At 35.1% G+C, this 21462-nt stretch overlaps 1 protein-coding gene across 1 annotated transcript in view; it reads left to right on the top strand.

Moving 5' to 3' along the window:
• The window catches only part of LOC123247850 (triadin-like), a 366108-nt gene that overhangs the window by 286698 nt on the left and 57948 nt on the right, over positions 1–21462 (top strand). The window contains exon 13 of the mRNA XM_044676898.1: positions 9150–9203. Within this exon, the coding sequence (XP_044532833.1) occupies positions 9150–9203 (54 nt within the window). The remainder of the gene's footprint in view (positions 1–9149; positions 9204–21462) is intronic.

The following is a 21462-nucleotide window of genomic DNA, read 5'->3' as shown; positions in this document are numbered from 1 at the left end:
ATTGTTTATGGTACCTTTTAGCAAAATGTAGTCTTAGAATCTGCTTATCTCTTTTAATTAGGTCATTTTACTTTTGCTTTTTCTGAGATCATAATTGTTACATCTTTTTTTTTTTTACCTGAGCTTTATAGATTCTGTTCAAGCCCCTTATGTTTATTCTGTGTCTCTTTATTTCAAGTTTTATTCTTGAAAACATATTGATGTATTCTGGTTTTTAATCTATTCTGTAATTCACTTCCATTTTTTGTATAAGTTTAAACCATTCATATTCATAGTTGTGTGTACTATGTAATACCACTGTTCTGTTATGTTCTATTATATAAGAGATATATTTACAACCAACTAAGTGTGTATGTTATTCCCTCTTTGAACCAATTCTGATGAGACCAAGGTTTAAGTTTTACCTGCCAGCCTCTATCTTGCTGTCCTTTGAAAAACTTTTCATTTTGTAAATCTTTTGAGATAATTTCCATCATTCTTTCTCTTCCTCTCCCTTTTCTTCAGTGCATTCCTTTTTTGCAAATCTTAATTACATTTTTTGTGAAATCATCCCATTATACTCAAATCATGATCGTTCCTTTTTGTATATGTCTAACTATCCTAATAATATATTCAAGTTCTTAGGATTTATAAATATCCTATTTCCATATGATTATAAAAAAGTTTAACAATACTGCATCCTTTATGATTTTTATTTCATGTTTTTCTATTTGTACTTCTCTTGAATATTGTGTACAAGAGTCACATTTTCAGTTCAGCTCTAGTCTTTTCATCAGGAATGTTTGAAAGTCCTCTATTTTATTAGATTTTCATTTGTTCCCTTGAAGGATTATGCTCAGTTTTGCTGGATAGTTTCTTTTTGTTATAATTCTAGCACCTTTGACTTCTGGAATATTATATTCTAAACCCTCTGCTCTTTAGCTGTGGAAGCTGCTGATTCTTTTGGATCCTGACTCTGACACTACACCATTTAAATTGTTTCTGGGTATTTGTTATGTTTTCTCCTATATCTGGGAGCTCTAGAATTTAGCTACAATATGCTGTGGAGTTTTCATTTGAGGATCTTTTTCAGGAGTCTATTGACAGCTTATTTCAGTTATCTCCTTTACCAGCTCATTCCGAGATAAAAAGTAGTTTTCTTTATAATTTTTAAGATATGATGTCTAGACTATTTTTTTTAAATCATTGCTTTCAGGAAGCTCAATAATTTTTAAGTTATCTCTCCTCAATCAATTTTCCAGGTCAGCAGTTTTTCCAATGAGATATTTCCCAGTTTCTTCATTACTTTATTGTTGTTTTTTAAAGTCTCACAGAGTCATTAACTGCTAGTAGTTCAATTCAAGTTTTTAAGAAATTATTTTTGTCAGTAAGTTTTTGCACCTTTTTTCCCATTTGGCCAATTCTGTTTTTATTTTTTTTAATTCTTTGGTTCTGTGGATTTTTGCGCCTCTTTTGCTATTATTCTAATTCTATTTTTTAAGATGTTATTTTTCTTGAGTATTTTTTGTGCCTATTACCAAGCTATTGACTTTCTTTTCAGAATTTTCATGCATTGCTCTCATTTCTTTTCCCATTTTCTCTCTACCTTTCTTTTTTTTATTTTAAAATTATATTTTGAACTCTTTCAGGAATTTTTATTGGTATAAACTCCAATTCACACTTTCCCCTTCTGAGACTTTTCTTATAGCTCCATTGACATTGTTGCATCCTGAGTTTTATTCTTGATCTTCACTGTCATGTTAGTAATTTTCTATAGCCATGTTTTATTTTGTTTTGGTTTTTCCTCATTTTTCCAGCCCATTTATTGACTTTTGATTTTTTGTCAAAGTTGGCCTCCATTCCTAATGTGGAGGGAGCAATGTTCCAAGCTTCATGTCTTTTGTCCTGGTGTTTTCAGAGCAAGTTCCAAGAGTCTGTCAGTTTTAAGTGCTTTTGAGTTAGTATGATCTAAGGAGAGGTACAGTTATTGCTCTCATGGCCTATGCTCTGATATTTACCCAGGAAGGAACCTTGTTCCCCTATAGCTGCAAGTATGTAGTGCTCCTTTTTGTCTTGCAACTAAGACCAAGGTTCCTACTACCTTATGAGTGACTAAAAGTAGTCTTCTTTTCTCCAGGACTACTCCTTTAGTCACAAGTGTTAGTGCTCTTTTCCACCCTGGAACTACAGCGTGGAACAGTTTATGGGCATTGCAACAGGGTCCTGTAATCTCTTTCTGACCACTTTCTGACCCCTTATTATCTATAAGCTGAGAACTCCTGAAGATGTTGCTACCATTTTGAGCCAGTTCATTATCCACCTGATACAGACCTTTCCTGCCAACTTCTTAAGGCTTATCGGGCTGGAAAATTATTTTGCCCCAACTTTTTGATGTTTTCTCCACTTCAGAATTTGATGTGTCATTATTTTAGCACTGTTTGGAGGGGATTTGGGAGAGTTCATGGAAGTTCCTGTCTTTTCTCTGCCATCTTGGCTCTACCTCACCTCATTCACTTTTTCAAATACTCATATGGATACAAGAAAATGTTTCCCAATGTCCGTTTGTTTTAGGGTATTATGCCATGCTATTTCTCATCAAGAAGCTTAATGATTATTCTTTTTAAGGATGGTTTTGGTAGGGAAAAATTTCGTCATTTGTCCTCCCAAGAAAGAACTAATCCAATCCATAGACACTATTGATGTGTTTTCAATCACCTTAACTCTTAAAGTTTTAACTAAGGCAATCTTTACATAATTTTAACTGAGAAAAGTTTTCTTTGCTTTGTTTAGGGAAATCTTTGGCAGAGAGTGAGCAATTAAAATATTTTCTATAATAACACTCTTTCCAAAAAAAAGGAGCATATAAAGGGATACTTATAGCCAACAGGGGGAAGCCATAATGCCCAGATAAGTCAAGATTTATAGCAAAAAACAAAAACAAAAAACATGATACAATGCAATTGTAGGCTTGGTTAAATTATGCCAGTTATTGTAAATGATACTGCCAGCTTATTTAGATTTTTTTAACCTCCAGCAATAACAGATTATTTTGATAAATTATTCATACCATTGCAATGTACACCTTTTGAAATTTGCATCTCTGGCAGCAAATAAGCACTATTCTCCGGCTGCAGTCCCCTTGGCCAGACAGAATGGCCAAAGGCTGCTTCACGATTAATTTCATCTCACTGTGGTAATTATCATACTGAAATGAAGTAATGGCCAGAAATATGCTTTCCTAGAGCTACAAATGCAAACTGTTTTTAGCCCAAGAGCTTTTAAACATGTTGTAACTTTCAGTTCTGAGATGAATGTCCCCCAAACTCATTTGTGGACTTTAAGGTTAGGTAGTTGCTTAAATAGCACTGCCCCCAAACACTCAGGATTTAATTCAATATTAATTTAAAGCTTGATTTGACATCTAGATGAACTGAAAAATGAACACTCATTAGTTTTACCTATTGGGTCTAAGAATAGATGAGCATATCAGAAAGAGGAAATATTTTCTAGGTGGTTGAAATTCTAGGTTTATTTGTCAGTAGGTCACAGTTCATATTATAATGGAAAAAGTACCAGATTTGGAATCAGGGAGACTTGGGTTCAAATCTATTATACTATCCCTGTGATCATGAGAAAATCACTTCTAAGAACTGTGTCATTTTCTGTGACTGTAAAATGAAAACATTGATCATCTCTATTAGTTTTATCACGGGATAGCTGTGAGGATATTTGATAATAATGACTCTAAAACACTTTGCAAATATTAAGCAAAGCACTATATAAAAATGGATATTATTAGTGATGGTGGTATTATTGTTGGCTCTTCAGTTCATTTCAAAGGGACTTAAATTTAGTGTTCCCCTGTTTTGTTTTCTTTATCTGTCTAACTTTAAACTTATTTCAAGTTTTCCTTCTGGGAATCAGTGAGGGCTCCTTAGATATGATTTAGTCTCATCTTATACTTATCCTTAATAAAAGAGACGTAATCACCATTTTTCTTGTTTAGAATCTAAGAAAATTTCAAGATTTGGTTTCTGACATCCAAAATTAAGTCAAGCTTGGTGTGGTATTGTGGTCCCAATAACTCCTGCTAACAAGGAGACTGAGGTTGGTGAATTACTTGAGTTCAGAGATTAAAGCTGATTAGATGTCTGTATTTAGTTTGGCATTACCATGGAGAGCTCCTGAAAGGGTGGCCATCAGCCACCTATGGAAGAATAAACTATGGAAGAATAAACTGGCCCTGGTCAGAAAGAAGAGGCCCAAAATTTCCACAGTGACAAGCAGTAGAATAGAGGCTATGAGAGGTCACTATATTTCTGGCCTGAGAGATATGAGAAACTAAGTTAAAAAAAAGTAAAGTGTGTTAAAGTAAACTCATTTAAAGAGTTTCACAGGCACTGTGGACTTCAAAAGGTCCTTATAAAATAATCTTTGATGATATATGTAGTTCAAAATAAATTCATGAAATGCTTAAAATAGAAAAAATGGGCTTTCTGCTAATGAAACACTTGTTTAGGTCAATTATGTAAAAGTAAGTTCCATACTAAAAGGTTTAGTTTTATATAGACATATGTATAGACATATACATAAATATGTATAGACATTGCCAGGTCTTTCAATAGGGACTTGGAAGTACTCTTTTCTCCTATTAAATTGCTAAATGATTATTAAATATCTCCAAGGGAATTAGCCTGACATTTCTATTTATAATTATATATTTCTAACATTGCTGAGGTCAACAGATCCAATCTTCATTAGCAGATTCCAGAATTTATCAGTTTTGGTTTTCCTAATATACTTTGGGCTGTTTTATTTATAAGGGCCTATTTCCCCTTACTTCCTCCTTCCTTAATAGTATTGGGATGTTTTGATAATGCTTTTATTTGAGTTAATAACATTTCCTTTTCATCCTGTATTTTTTCACTAGGAAATATAATATTTAGATCTCCATTTACATTTAGATATTTGTTTGATATATATATATATATATATATGCACACACACATATGTTTTTCTAAGTCCCCTCAAATAAAAACAACAAAAATTATACTTTCAATTCAGAAGAGATCTCTAACTTCTCCTTCTAGTTCCCATGATTTAATGGGAGATAGATAAAAAAAAAAACAGCAGTGAGAAAGTTGCCTATCTTAACTACATGCACTCCCTGGGCTGTCTTCATAATTCTACATCCTCCAGTGTTAATATGAGATTTTTCTTTATTATCATGGGACTTCAAGAGCTAAAACTGTGTAGGGAAGCAGATGTCAAGGCTGATCTTCTCTGTATGTGGGCTCTGTCATTAAGAAGCTGCTGTAGTCACAGAAGGGATATATTTGGACAGATTTCTGGGGAAAAACATATAATCTTTAATGCTGTTAATACCCATTAAGAGAGGCAAAGCATCCATAGTAGTTGTATGGTACTAAGAGACAGAAGGGTTTTGAAGGAGGGACAGCACAATGGAAGGTGCTAGGTAGTCAGTGGGCATCAGGACTGTGTTGTGTTCTTGAGGAGGGAGCACCAATCTGAATAAAGTAGTGCATAAGGAAATATAGATGACATTTTTAAAAAGTCTACCTCATAGATCTGGTTAGACTCAGTCATAGAAGGCATTTCCTCTTGCAATCAATATGGAAATGATACGAAGAATATAGACAAAAGATAGTGGGGTGTCATTAGTTTATTTAGGAAGATGAAAAATCAGAAAAACAAGAATCTGCTCATTTTCCAGGAAAAGTGGAGCAGCATATTTCAAAAGTTAAAAAAGCCTTACACTTAGAGTCAGGAGATCTATGTTTAAATCACAATTCATTCAGATGTTTTGATCATGGGAAAATGGCTGCAAGTCTCCAAACTTCAGATACCTTCTCTAAAAAATGATAATAATAATAATAATTTCACTATAGGCCTAATGGGAAAATGTAAGGTGTTATATAAATATGAGTTATTATGCAGAGAAGAACTTTTACTTTTCCCAAAACCCTTAGATTTTCTGAGTGGGATTACTAGGTCTATATTCCAAAGAGATCAAAGATAGGGGAAAGGGACTTACTTGTACAGATATGTTTATAGCAGCTCTTTTCTGGTTGCAAAGAATTGGAAACTGAGGGAATGTCCACCAATTGGGGAATGACTGAACAAGTTGTGGCATATAATTGTAATGGAATACTATGCCATAAGAAATGATAAACAAGATGATCCTTAAAAAAAGCTGAAAAGACATATGAATTGATGCAAATTGAAGTGAACAGAACCAGAAGAACTTTGTATATAATAATAGCAATAATGTACAATGATCGATTGTGAATGACAACTATTATCAGCAATGCAAGGATCTAGGACAACTCTAAGGGACTCATGATGAAAAAGGTTATCTATCACCATTGAAGGAATTGATGGAGTCTGAATGCAGATTGAAGCATACTATACTTTTTTCTCTAGTGTAAGCAATATGTGTCTTCTTTCATAACATGATGAACAAGCATATATTTATTGTATGATAATATGTGTAACCTTTATCATATTACCTGCCATCTTATTAGAAAATAATTATAAAATTGTTTTGACTTGAAATATGATTTTTTTTTAAATTTAAAGAGATTATTTGAATGGGGATAATGAAGAGAGAAGGGAGATTACTAACACTAATAAGCTCATAGAATCACAGACCTGTAAAGGACTTTTAAGCCAATATAGACAAAGAGAAAAATTTTAAATGACTAATAATCAATTGCTATATTATTATTTTTAAATGGAGTCATACCGGTGATATCTAAGTCCCTTCCAACTTAAATTTATATGTTTATGACTCAGATTACCAGAAACTTACCTAGGAATGTGTCTCCACACAGAGTTCCAAAAGTCTGACACATATTTCTTGCTTACGACACTTAATTATTAATTTCCCTATCCAATTTATGCTCTGGGCTACAAGAGAGCCAGCTAATCAGAATTTACTTGCAGAGAGGGTTCCCTAAAATCTCACCTCAATCCTTTTGTCCTTCCCTTCCCCTATGGACTAGTTCCTCCTCCATAGTCTGCCAAAAAAATCACTCCAGGTGTCTCTCAATTTCTTAGACATTTAATAGAACTAGTAAAAACAACTAAGGCTCTCAACACAATATATTGTAACTCTCTATTCAGCATTTTCACTGGTAATCCTCTATGTCTGGAATTCTCTCCATCCTTATTTCCACTTATGGCTTTCATGGCTTCCTTTAAGAATCTGCTAAACTTTCCCCATCTATAAAAAGTAATTTCCAACCCCCCCTTTAATCTTAGAGCCTTTCCTATGAGATTATTTATAGTTTATTCTTTCTAGGTCATATCTTTACATGGTTACTTGAATGCTGGTTTCCCCATCATTCTGTGAGCTCTTTGAGAATAGGGACTGCCATTTTTTGTTTATTTTTATTTTTCTTTCTATCTTAGCTCTCAGCTTAGTACCTAGCAAGTAATATGAGCTTAATAATACTTAATGACTATGGATTGACTGATTGACTGACAAATTATGGCTCAGGTACCTACAAGCTATGTGATCCTGGGAAAGTAACTTAAACTTCACTAACCTTCAGTTTCCTTATCTCTAATACTCTGAAAATAAAAGTACATTATTGTAAGGATTATGTAAAGTGCTTTGCAAGCATAAAAGTATTGTATAAATGCTGACTATTATAGATGTGAAACTTATCTTACAGTGTATAGTCTTAAATGCATGTATGGTAGTATTTCAAAATCTTTTTTATAGCAAGAATTTAGTTAATATATGCTGAATAAATACAGTTAATTTCTACTAAAATATATTTCCCAGAAAGATAAAGGTATCTACTCCCGAGCTTCTCATATCCTAAATAAAATAGATGGGGAGTATATAACTAATTTAGGCTATTTTTCCTTTGCCAGAACCGTTATACTATAGTGAAAAATTATGGTTTGGGGGATAATAAAGATCATAATTAAGGTGATTAATTAGCTCACTCAACAATGTGAAAATAAGGATTGGAAATTGAAACTTTCTTTTTTGGTTTGGCAAGAAACAAATCCATCAGGAAAAATCAGTAGAGCTTTGCTTTTAACTATTTGCCAAAAAATTCTTGATTTAATCATGTTCTGTTCTAATTCTTGCCAGAGTCACATAGACTTAAATAAACTCTAGTCAATGTTTCATGTTAATTCAGTGGAGTAAGTGTATGTAAATAACCCCGTATTTTACAGACACTTAGTATAGTGCCTTGTAATTAGTAGATAACTATTAAATATTTGTTGTCCTTTCTAGTTCTAATTTCTATAACTCTTTATAAAAGTGAATATTCTTTTATATCTAGAATACTAGGTCAAATATTATTATAACATTACTAATTATTCATACTGAATATATTTAATTTCTTCAAAATGTTATCAACTATATTTAATCAATAAAATGTAAATGAGGGTCTTATTTTCAGTTTGTAACTTCTATGTTACTATTATCTTTTTTTTTAATGTGGCTTTGTAGTTGTATGTTTAATATCCTGTCTCTCTAGGGGAAAATTTCAAACAAAGGGAAGAAAAGGACTGAAAAAAGGAATAGAAAACTTTAAAAAAAGCAATATACTTCCTCAATATTCCATACCACATACATTGCCTACAGCCACACTAACTAATGGTAGGAGGAATGGTGGTGGTGGGAATAAATGACAACAGAGATAATGTCACCTTAAAGGCAAAAAGCTACAGTCTAAAAGTAGGCTGTTCTCATGCTCCATTCTTAGATTTGCCATTTACTGACCTTGAATAGATAGCTTTCTTTATCTATGAATTCTTCATCAATATAATGAGTATTATAGATAATGCAGTATTTGTCAGAGATCTTTTTTATTTGATTAATTTGTTTTGGTTGATATTTTCCTCTGCAGACTGTATACAAATGCAAAATATTATTGTGACCATCAGTTAATAATAAAGCAAAAGCAGTTTTCAGAGGCATTATTCCAAGCCTTTATTTGGTTCAGTCAGATTTCCCTGAATAAGCTTCACATTCTTGCTAATAATTGTCTTCATTTTTTTCACTCGAAAGATTGTGTGTGCTAGTGGCCATGTTTTCTTACTATTTGTTGTTTCTCTTATATTTACATATTTTTTTGTGATCTAATACTTCATAGTAATTGGTTTAATTTGTTCTTTTTAAGAGAGTGGGAAAGCTTCTGAAGCCAAACAAGGGACTATAAAAGTGGCTACACAAGGTAAGGAATGTTTCTCTCATCCTTCTACTGATTCATTTTCATATTGTACATAGAAATAAAAGCTGTGAGTTCTGTTTATTGCAGAACACCGCCATCTGCTGGCAGAATGGGGAAGAGACTGCTTTTGTTAGTTACAAGTGATTGCTACAAGACATTTTTTATACTTCTTGGTTCCTTTTGATACAATCACAAATTTAAACCCAAAAGAGATCTTAAAGACTGTGTGGTTCAAACTGCTACCTGAATAGAGAAAGAAATTTAGTCTCAGAGAGGAGAAGTAATGACAATTTAGCAAACAAAGAAAGCATTGATGGAATCATAGAGCCATATTCTGAGTCAGTGAAGCTAAGAACTGATATCTTGGCTTACAGTTCAAAGTCCTATTGAATAATATCTTATATAAATTACCAAATTGATATGTATTTTATAAATAGATTATTTAAATAGCATCATGAAAATTACTTTTCCTGGTGTTTTCTAGTTAAGTACTTGTTAATTTATGGTTTAAGCTTTTTTCTTCTACTAATAGAAATACAGAAAAATTCCAATAATATAATTTGTTGACAAAAGAAAAGTTTGTATAGTAGATAGAAAGTGGACTTGGGAGTGACAAAGACTGGAGTTGAAGTCCCACATATTATACTTCCTTTCCTATGAATCTTCCACATTGCTGTAAGAATGATTCAAGTCTGACCATATCATTTCCCTGTTCCAGTGGTTCCCTATTCCCTTTAGAATCAAAGATAAATTCCTTTCTTTGGCTTTTAAAACCCTCTACAACCTGACTCTAGTATATCTTCTTCAAGCTTATTACAGATTAGTACTCTTTATATATTCTAAAGACTATTTAAATTGAGTATTTTGCTATTCTTACACATTTCATCTTCTTAGTTTGCACAAGATGTCTCACATTCCTAGTATGTAATCTCTCTTCATCTTTGTCTTTTCAGTTCTGAGTTTCTCTCAAAGTTCAACTCAAGTACTACTAGGTCCAGCATGAAGTCTTTCCAGATTTCCCTTACTCCAGCTGATAGCACCTTCCTTCCTCACCAAATATACCTTCTCTTTATTCTGTGTGTATTCTGTCTGTACTTCCGTGTGTAATAATTAGATCAGATAGAACATAAATTCCTTGAAGGTAAAAGTTGTTTCCATTTTGATTTTGTATCTGTAGCACCTACCACAGTTCCAAGATGTAGGAGAAGTTTCATCCTTGCTTTTTAATTGATTAATACGGGGAATAAGAACCTCTCCCTTACCTCTCAGAGTCCCTAGGCCAATTTCGAGTAATATAAATTGAAGAAGAACTGCAGATGTGTGCAGATATCATAGGATCTCTTCACCTGAATTTCCCTATGGGGATAAAATCATAGGGTCCTAAAAACAAAAAATGTTGACATACTAGAAAATCTAATCTGTTTACAGTTCATTGGACCTCATCACGATCATGATTATCATAAAACAACTTTATATATATAAAATGTAACTACAAAATAAGACAATGAATTCCCCTAAGCTACACAGAAAAATATTTTTGTTTCCTTTAGTTACAACATTGATGGTTTGTCTTGAGGAAATAATCCTGATAATATTCTTCATGAGATCCACTGAAAGATACTTCTTTGGCCTGGAGTTGCCCCCATTTTTGAGGAATGAAACTATCTTTTGACAGTTGGCTTTGAATCATACTCATTTGGAAAGCCATAGGATCAGTAAACCCAAGCCAAATAATTCTCAGTCATACATGCAGTGACTATACATTCCTGACATAAGGAATGATATTAATCAAAGCAAAGATCTGAGATAATATAAAGGAAAACTGCTGGTGGGCTCATTGAAAAATGCACACGACACATCAGAGAGGAAGCTTAAAAAATAACCAAAACATGTGTAACAACAAAACTTCACTTTATAGTCTATATGAGGCTTTCTAATGTAGAACATTGTGATAGGATGCTAGTTGCTTTTTATAAACACTTTGTACAAAAGGTCTAAAGTATTTTCTATCTATCTTAGAGTTAAGGGACTTTATAGATTAAGTACTCCAAATTCCAGGGAGGCTAGATGGTGCAATGGATAGAGTACCAGGGCCTGGAGTCAGGAAGACCTGAGTTCAAATCTGAATTCTGATGTGTTACTCTAAGCAAGTCATTTAACTCTGTTTGCCTTAGCTTTCCTCATCTATAAAAATTAGCTGGACAAAGAAAGGGCGAACCACTCCAATTGCTTTGCCAAGTATACCCCAAATGGGGTCACAAAGAGTCACAACTAAAATGACTAAACAACAAAAATGCAACAATATATGGATGAGAGCAGCTAAGAGGCACAGTGGATAGTGCAGGAAACCTAGAGTTGGGAGGATCTGGTTTCAAATCTTGATTCAGAAACTTCCTAGTTGCATGGCCCTAGGCAAGTCACTTAATCTCCTTTGCCTAGCCTAACCCTTGCACTTCTGTCTTGGAGTTTTTATTAAGACAAGTAAGGTATACACACACACACACACACACACCTTACAGAGAGAGAGAGAGAGATAGGGGATACATCTAGCTTTGCTTGGTATCAGAATGGGAATTGAATGGAGGAAGATTTAGACTGGATATAAATAAAAATGCGCTAAAAATGTGTTCTACGAAAAGGGAAATGAAATGCCCTAGGAGCTGGTGGGCTCAGGTTCTCTGGAAGTCTCCTAGCAAAGGTTAGAAGATTAATGATAGGTTACATTATGAAAGGAATTCTTACTTGGATACAGATTGAAATAGAAGGCTGCTTAGCTCCCTTAGATTTTTCGATCCCAGGAATTTGTGATCATGCAATTCATCCTTCTATAGCTCCATATTACCTAGCACATAAGGTGTATGTGCTTGGTTACAACATTCATGATTTTCCAAAACATGGCTACAACCTGCCTGCCAGCATTATCTCAGGCGACTCTTCTTAATATAGTTCTAGCTAAACAGAACAAATGTCTATTTTCCATTCTAATCCTGCCTTCCCCTTTTTCCTTTCAGTTAATTGTGCTTGGAACATATCCCTTACTTTGCTTGTGGAAGTATCTCCCAACGCTCAAATCCTATCTCAGCTAAAACTTCTTTTAGGAAGATGTCCCTTCTTTTCTGACAACTTCTAACCTCTGACTCAAAATCCAACCCCTGCCCCAGTGTTAAGAAACAAGTTAAAAAAAATCTCTTCTTCCTCAAATTTCTCTGAGTCTTTTGTCCAGACCTCTCACTTTTTACTTATCTTAACTCCCTCTGCATCATAATTCAGAAGCTCATTGGATCTCAGCTATTACATTATAAGGGACTTGAATACTCTTTGAGTTTGAGTTGAATGTTTACAGATAAGGGAATTGAGGCACAAGGAAATTGAGAATATGGCATTAGATATTAATAGTCTTAAAGTGTCTTACACACACTATGCACTTTAAAATATTTGTTAATTCTTATTTCTTTGGGGAACTTATTCTACAACATTTCTTCTAGCATTCTGGTCTCTTCCTGATTATAGGTTGTGGATGAACAAATCATTTTATTTCTATTTGGGGCAACTCTGATCCAGTTCTTCATTTTACTGAGCTGAAATTTGCCTCCATGTAACATCTCCCCCATTTGTCCTACTTCCATTATTTATAGCTGTAGAGAACAAATGTAATCCTTTTTAGACTATTCATCCCTTTATTCCTTTAAAGAATTAAGGCAAATATATTTTCTACTAATTGTGTCTTTAACCAATTCATTTTTTTGTTTTTTTTTGTTTGTTTGTTTTTTTAAACCCTTGTACTTTGGTGTATTGTCTCATAGCTGGAAGATTGGTAAGGGTGGGCAATGGGGGTCAAGTGACTTGCCCAGGGTCACACAGCTGGGAAGTGGCTGAGGCCGGGTTTGAACCTAGGACCTCCTGCCTCTAGGCCTGACTCTCACTCCACTGAGCTACCCAGCTGCCCCTAACCAATTCATTTTGATAGTCTCAATATGGCATAGTTTGAAGTTTACTCCACATTGTCTTGGCTTCCCTATGGAAACATTCTATTCAGGTTTTTCAGGTTCTTTTTTGTTTGTTTGTTTGTTTGTAATATCCCTCTAAAAACTCAAAACTTATTATAATATTCTAGATGCTATCTCTTCAGGTCAGAAAAACAAGGAGGAATTTTTCACTTTGTTCTAAATACCTTTCTCTTACCAAAGGAGCCTTTAGAGATCATCTAATCTACTCCCCACCCCAATCTGTACAGAAAAGGACTAAGGCCCATGAATATTAAGTGCTTTGCCTAAAAATGGAATATATCATAAGCTTGAGATAGTTGGAGTCAGGGCTTAGGAGTGAAAAAAAGAGGCATAGGCTATGTGTAGTTTTATGGTCCTGAAAAGTGGTGAGATATTTGCTATGTCTTATGCCATTGGCTCATCTTGTCAAACTCTTCCAGACACATAGCCCTTGAAGGTTTTGCCAACTGAATGCAAGTATTGGCAGGTTCTTCAATTCTAGAAATATGGTCTCAAAAAGCACAGGTTTTAACTGCTTTCAAAAGACCACCTAAATATGGAGGGACTTATCATCAAAAGCCTGGCCACTTGGTGAAAAATCCTTTAATCATTTACACCCACAAATTCAAAGAAAAATATATAAAAAAAATCCTATGTTCTAGATCTAGACACATTCCTTATACTTTAGGATGGAAAAGTTGGCAATAGGTGCTTGGAATTACTCCATGATTTGTCCCTCTACAAGCATTAGCTGTTGGTACTTTAAATGTAATTCCTCCTTCACCTCCCCCGTGATCAATGAAGAGATGACTACTGCAGTAATGGACGATGGGCATTTCCATGCCATATTTCACTATAAATGGAATTAGATGACAAAATTGGGTTGCAGTTAAGCAGAAGCATGACTCACCAGTTCTTTTCTGAGAGGCAAATGATAGAGTTAGCGGCTTTGGTTTTATCATGCATCAGTAGGTAACAAGAAGTATCATTTTGTAGGATACTTGATGACCTAATTCTGCAGTGTTCGCAATATGCATTTGCAAATAGAAAATAACTGTAGCTTATGTACCAACATCTATTATAAGGAATGAGAATAGGAGATAAAGACATCCTATAAAAGGCTAAATAAGACTATCCAAAATACATCAACATATTCTTTAAAGTCAATGACTTCAATGCAAAGATAAGACTAGGGTAGCACAGTGAAAGATATGATGAAAACCAGGCTCAGGGAGTAGGAAAAAAAAAGATGCTTATACCTTGAAGACTTTACAGAATAAGTTTGGCACAGTGAATAGAGTACTGGGCTTGGATTCAGGAAGACTCATCTTCATGAGTTCAAATCTCATCTCAGATACTAGCTATGTGACCCTTAGAAAGTCACTTAACCCAGTTTGCTTCAGTTTCTTCATCTGTAAAATGAGCTAGAGAAGGAAATGGCAAACCACTCCAGTATCTTTGCCAAGGAAACCAGAGATGGGGTCATGAGGAGACAGACATGACTGAAGCAACTCAACAATAGTCCTTTGGCAGTAAGCACTGAACCTATAAAGTGCCAAATAACATGATCAAAATAAACAAATGAATAAGTAAATAAACACATGAATACAGCAAATTATATTTTAAATGACATGTGATGACTCATTACCAAAATTAGATATTTTTAAATTGACTACCTGTGTATGCTAAGTCTAACGATTTACTTGAGCAAAGTTGAAAATGAAGAGCAAATTAGAAGAAAGGAAACAAAATGGGAAGAATATATGGTTTGCAGTGGCTGCGACCATGCCTACTAACAAAGTATGAACTGTAAACTCCTTAGGGACAAGAACTATCTTTCTTTGTACCCTTAGCACTTAGCCTAGTGTCCAACAGAGTATGTGGTTAATAAATGGTTTGCAAAGTACTTTACAAACATTATTTTATTTTATTCTCCCCCAAAAAAGAGAAATCAAGTATTTAATTACCTACTATGTTCCAGACACTCTGCAAAGCTCTTTACAAATATTCTTATTTGATCCTCACAGTGACTCTGGGAGGTAGGTTCGGTTTTTATCACCATTTTACTGTAAAGAAAATTGAGGCAAACAAGTTATAGACTTGTCCAGGACACATAGCTAGTAAATATTTGAGGCTGGATTTAAATTTAGGTCTTCCTGATTCCAGGCTGAATGTTTTGGGTAAAATTTGCCCTGAATTAGGGGGTGGGTGATCTGAGGCACCTAACATGTAGATTTTAAGTATCAAAGCCAGCAAATTGAAAATAGGTCCTTGGTCACTCTATCTGGTGATCCTGCCATTAAACCACAGTGATGAACTGTTTCCCATTCTGGACCCAGAAATAATTGCAAAATCACCCTAATAAATATAACAAATCATGGGCAATTAGGCAAATATTCAGTCCTTGTCTTTTTAGTCATAATCATAAAATAGCCTACATCAGCATTATAAGGAGCTAAGAAAGCAAGGCTTAGTGAATTCTCTGAGTGCAACATTCATTTTCTTATAAAGAGCTGGGTATTGTTTAGATAAGGAACATGTACACTTTTTTTTTTGAAATCTCAGTAGGATCCATTACTGTCAAGATGTCAGAAATTCAGCACTATCCAGTGTTTGGCTGTTTCCCTCAGGGGTTTGCTTGTGATTGAGCCTTCTGAGAGAATAAGAGTTCCTAAGTGCTCTGGGGGAAAAATGAGCTGCAAAGGCATGAAGGAATTAGAAATTTAGTGTTTTCTCATCTTCAAATTAGAGAGATTGCAGAGAGAAAACATTATACCTGCTTGTTGACTATTCTTTAAGTTGATTTCAGATCCTTAGGCTTTAATTTGGGTATCCCAGAAGAACTGATAAAGGGCAATCATAGAATTTATTGTTTGAAATGAAGGATGGAAGACTCAGTGTTTTGTGGTGACTGTTTCCCTTAGGGAAATTCACTAAACAACCTTATCTTAAGTGCTTTAAAACAATATATATGGGAAAAGTCAAGTTCTGGCAATGTTTGGCCACTGAAGTCACCTGAACAACCCCCACAGCAATTAAAAGCTTAGGATACTGACTATAAAACCCAAGTGGCTCTTCTTCAGTCAGTTCTCATAAGATTTTGAGCACATAATGAAATTCTACATGGAAAAAAATTAACACACACTTGCAAGTTATCAATTTGGGGACTTGAGAAACTAAAGGTAATTGTTGATCATGGTACTCAACTTCCAAATCTAGGTATTTCATACGTAAAATGCCTCAGGACCTAAGCAACACAGAAAATTGATAGTGGTGATAATAATGATGATGATGAGCTAGGGAATGCTTGTTCATTAACTTAGATTTACTTTTGATGATAATGAGAACATTTTAAAGCATAGTAATTTCTACCTACAGAGTTTTTACTGGAAAACTAGGGGACTGATAAAAAAAAAAAAAGGCCTTTGTTTTGCTGCTCTTGTCTTTTCATCAACACTTAGTTTTAATGTATTCTCTAGGTGCATAATACACTGCCATGATAAAGCAAAGGAGGTGATTGGAAGGCATGATAACCACTTATGCTATTTATTTCAAATTATTTTTGAATAAGGCAATAACAGGATGAATAAGAATTTGAAGATTAATCTGGTAGTGTTGTGTAGCAAAAGTCATAGCAAAATATTTGAGGAGAGGAGCTCTTGAAATGATCTAAGGAGATGGGATAAGAAAGAGAGGGATGCTGGAAACACTTCTTTTTTTTTTAACATTTATTAATATTCATTTTTAACATGGTTACATGATTCATGCTCCTCCTTTCCCCTTCACCCATGGCCAATGCGCATTTCCACTAGTTTTGTCATGTGTCCTTGATCAAGACCAATTTCCAAATTGTTGGTAGTTGCATTGGTGTGGTAGTTTCGAGTCCACACCCTCAATCATGTCCACCCCGACCCATGCGTTCAAGCAGTTGTTTTTCTTATATGTTTCCTCTCCTGCAGTCCTTCCTCTGAATGTGGGTAGCGTCTTTACCATAAATCCCTCAGAATTGTCCTGGGTCATTGTATTGCTGCTGGTACAGAGGTCCATTACATTCAATTCTACCACAGTATATCAGTCTCTGTGTACAGAGTTCTTCTGACTCTGTTTCTTTCGCTCTGCATCTGTTCCCGGAGATCTCTCCAGTTCGCCTGGAACTCCTCCAGTTTATTATTCCTTTTAGCACAATAGTATTCCATCACCCGCATATACCACAGTTTGTTCAGCCATTCCCCAATTGAAGGACATACCCTCCTTTTCCAATTTGTTGCCACCACAAAAAGCACAGCTATGAATATTTTCGTACAAGTCTGTTTATCTATGATCTCTTTGGGGTACAAACCCAGCAATGGTATGGCTGGATCAAAGGGCAGGCATTCTTTTATAGCCCTTTGAGCATGATTCCAAATTGCCAGCCAGAATGGCTGGATCAGTTCACAGCTCCACCAGCAATGCATTAATGTCCCAATTTTGCCACATCCCCTCCAACATTCATTACTCTCCCCTTCTTTCATTTTAGCCAATCTGCTAGGTGTGTGGAAACACTTCTAAGAATTATTTGGACTTGACCAGCAGATGCATATAAGTGACAAAGGAAAGGGAGAAAGGTGATTATTATGTTAATAAAACATCAAACATTGAAATCCTACTATTTGAAAGGTATTTCTAGGTATTAGAGACACATAAACACAAAAAAGGAAAGTTTCTGCCCTCTAGGAGCTTACATTCTATACAGCTTTAAAAGCCTGAAACAATGGTGACATTATTAACATAAATAGGGAAGATGGTTAGCTCTGGTTTGTATATATCAAGGTTGAACTGACAATAGAATGTCAGTAAAAAGTAAGATAAAATAAGATAAAATAAAGTAAAGTAGTAAAAATATCCTAGGAACTAACTAGATAACTACTTTTTTTTTCTTTTTTTTTTTTAAAACCCTTAACTTCTGTGTATTGGCTCCGAGGTGGAAGAGTGGTAAGGGTAGGCAATGGGGGTCAAGTGACTTGCCCAGGGTCACATAGCTGGGAAGTGTCTGAGGCCAGATTTGAACCTAGGACCTCCCGTCTCTAGGTCTGACTTTCAATCCACTGAGCTAACCAGCTGCCCCCTAGACAACTACTTTTTCCAAAAGTTTGGTGACAAAACAGAAAGAAACATAAAAGAAGTATCATTGAAATTATTGATCTAGTTAAACTCTACTCTATAGAACATAGGATATCAAAGAATGGATGGAGGGGAAAAGATGGGAGTGAATATACTAAAATGAAGCCCTGACTTCTTGACATTGTGCATTAAAATGCAGTCACTTGCTTCTGAGTTTCCATGATTATCTTCAAATTTCCTCCCAAGTCCTATGAAGTGCCCAGAGCCGATCCCAATAATGAGTCTGAGGCCAGCAATGCAAAATGCAAAAGGACTTTATTGTATAACTTAAGCTAGGGTCTCATGCTGAAAAGCCAACGTAGACCCTGAGCTGGTCTAAGGGTGAGTATTTAAGCAGGAGCAGGTGCCAGGGGAGGGGATCTTGGGAGACTTATGTCTGCAAGGTTGGAATTCCTGCAGATAAGCCTGTTTTATCATGTAAAGATCAGGAATTTAAGTTCCAACCCCCTGGGTTTCACATTCCCCACTTCTGGAGTTGGATCATAAGAAATCTTTCTTAAATGTCTGTGTCATCATGGACAATAGGTGTAGGGGGAATGGTCTGGTATTGTTGCTGAAGGACCATAAGCTGTACAGTGTTGATACGATCTTTGACAAAGGTCACTAGTCTGTTTAGGATGCAGGGGCCTATAGTGAGAAGGAGAAGAAGGGTCACCAGGAGCCCCAGCATGGTGGAAATTAGGTTCTCATTGTCCAACCTCAATCCCCCTCTACTAGTAACTGAGTCCAACCTTTGACTCTGTTTCAGGTAAGGGTACAATAGTGGAAGAAAAGGAATTTTCCTGCCTATAGTTTGCCTGAAAAACTTTTTCACTATGGGGGTACAATGTTCTATGCTGCCTCCAGTGTACAATTTCCCACAATGTCCCACAATGTCCCATGCTGTCTCCCTCTCCTTCAAATATCTAAGGGAATGGCCAATGGTTTCAATCTTCTGGAGCTTCTTCAAGCTGATAAGGGGCAGAGAACTGAGAGGAGGAGGAGGAGCTGTGGGCACAGGGTTCTTAGGGGCATCTCTGCAGTGAATGCTAGGTCCTGAAGGCTTGGGGACTTGAAGGACATGTGTTCAGAGACTGTTTTCTTGGACTGGCAGACAGGCTACAAGGGGGAGCATCCGTCCCAAAGGCAGAATTATAGAACCCAGGACTGGGGCAAAAACTAGATCACCAGATTTAGAGAGAAAATTAGCACAATAGAAACTAATATTAAACATTAATATTTTGGTATCTTAGCCAACAGATTTTATCTCCAGAAATAATCCTCTGACAGGAATTGATCCTTTTAGGAAATTTGATTTCTAAGTTGTTCGCAGAGATGGTATGTGATATTTCTGTTAAAGAATATCCTTTTGCAAAGCTCACATTAATATGGCATCTATAAATACTTGAATAACAATATTTTACAGATAAATTTCTTTATCCCAGTTTCTGGAGGAAATCCAGAAAGCTTTGGGTTATATTTCCAAGCTCAAGATCCAAACTTCAGTTGTGATAAATTAAGGCTGCAGATATAAGTCATTTATTACTAAACTTCACCTACTTCTCAAAGTATGTTCCCTAATAATTTGATAATTTTCAATTATTAACCTAATAGGTTGTTTGGGGATATGGAAACATTAATTTTACAATGTGCATTATATGTTGATCATAGGAATTTGTCACAAAGGAGAAGGTAAATAGGAAAAACATTTCCTCACGTCCCAAGGGACATATAGTGAGGAGCTCCTTGTAAAGGCCAAAGCATTCACTGGCTCATGCCATCATTGGGTTACTCAAGGATTAGTAGCTTAGATGCTCAGAAGAGGTCCAGTCCAGGTTGAACCCTAGAATTGCCTCTCTACCCATCACAGAACATTCTCTGTCTTTTGCATACTACATCACCAGTGGATCCCAGAAGCCTTCTCCTTCCTTAAAAGACAAGTCTTACCCATTACAGTTAAGAGAAATTCTGCTAAGCAGCAGTCTAGAAATAATTTTCCATACCATCAAACAAGCCTTTCACATCCCTACAAGGCTGGTCACTCAGTTATTCTTACATTTTTTTTTGGCAATAATTAACAAATCACACTTTAGTCACAAAACTTGAATTTAAGGAACAGGAGTGCTGGATTGAGTAGCTCCACAGTAAACATAAATCTGTGCTGTATTATCTCCTGGACCTAGGCCATCTGAAGGACTAAGGCCATAAAGGAATCACTTCATAGTAACTGTCCAGAGAAATTCCAGAATCATTTGTGATTTTTCCAACACCATATGCATTAATTTTAGAAATTATCCCTAGGTCAAGGACCCAATTATAAGAGTAGAACATCTATCTATTCTCTTTTACCTCCCTATCTGTTCTCTTTTACCTCTCTTTCTCTCTCCTTTTCCCTCTATTTTCCCTCAAAACCCTGTGCTTAAAAACCAGAACACAACTTCCATTCACCCATCACAAATCTGCATATTCAAGACATTAGATCAAGTCTCTCTTCTGTATTCAAACACAACATACCTCTTTACTTTCTCTGATTCTCTGTTACCATCATAAAAAATAAACATACCATTTGGTATCCCTTCAAATTTTAATCAATAACTCCCAAGAATTGAGACACTGTACCTTTAGCATAGTGCTCATCAATTATAAGTTTCAGTTTCATAGTACAAATTGGTAAACAGAGGTAACCATTAAGGATTGAACAAAAACCTATGGTACAGTCAGGTTTACAATGAGCTTTTGCTTACATTCAAGCAATACTTAAAGCACATATTTTAGCAACAATTCACATAAAATTCATATTTAAAAGGAATATCATAAAGCATGTAATATTATAGGGTCTATTTCCAATTATGAGATTTGAAACCTTTTAAGCACTGCAAACCTTAAAGCAAGCCTTTTGACAAGGAGGCTGCTTATCTATTTTCAAGACCAGGAAGTTAAATGTAATAATAAAGTTAGTCAACTTTAGTACACTGAGATGAAAACCATTTATGATAATTTTAAACAAAAAAAAACATTTTTGGTCAGTCTAAACACTTAAAACTATATATTTTTTTCTTTAAACCTCTTATGATGGAAAGATAGATAAGGATGGAAAGCAGTCTTCTTCAGACTGTACTGCTAAAAAAGAAACCTAT

The sequence above is a fragment of the Gracilinanus agilis genome, chromosome 4, assembly GCF_016433145.1.
Source record: "Gracilinanus agilis isolate LMUSP501 chromosome 4, AgileGrace, whole genome shotgun sequence".
Classification (NCBI taxonomy): Eukaryota; Metazoa; Chordata; class Mammalia; order Didelphimorphia; family Didelphidae; genus Gracilinanus; species Gracilinanus agilis.
The sequence above is the reverse complement of the archived record's forward strand: the minus strand, read 5'-3'. Positions and strand labels throughout refer to the sequence as shown.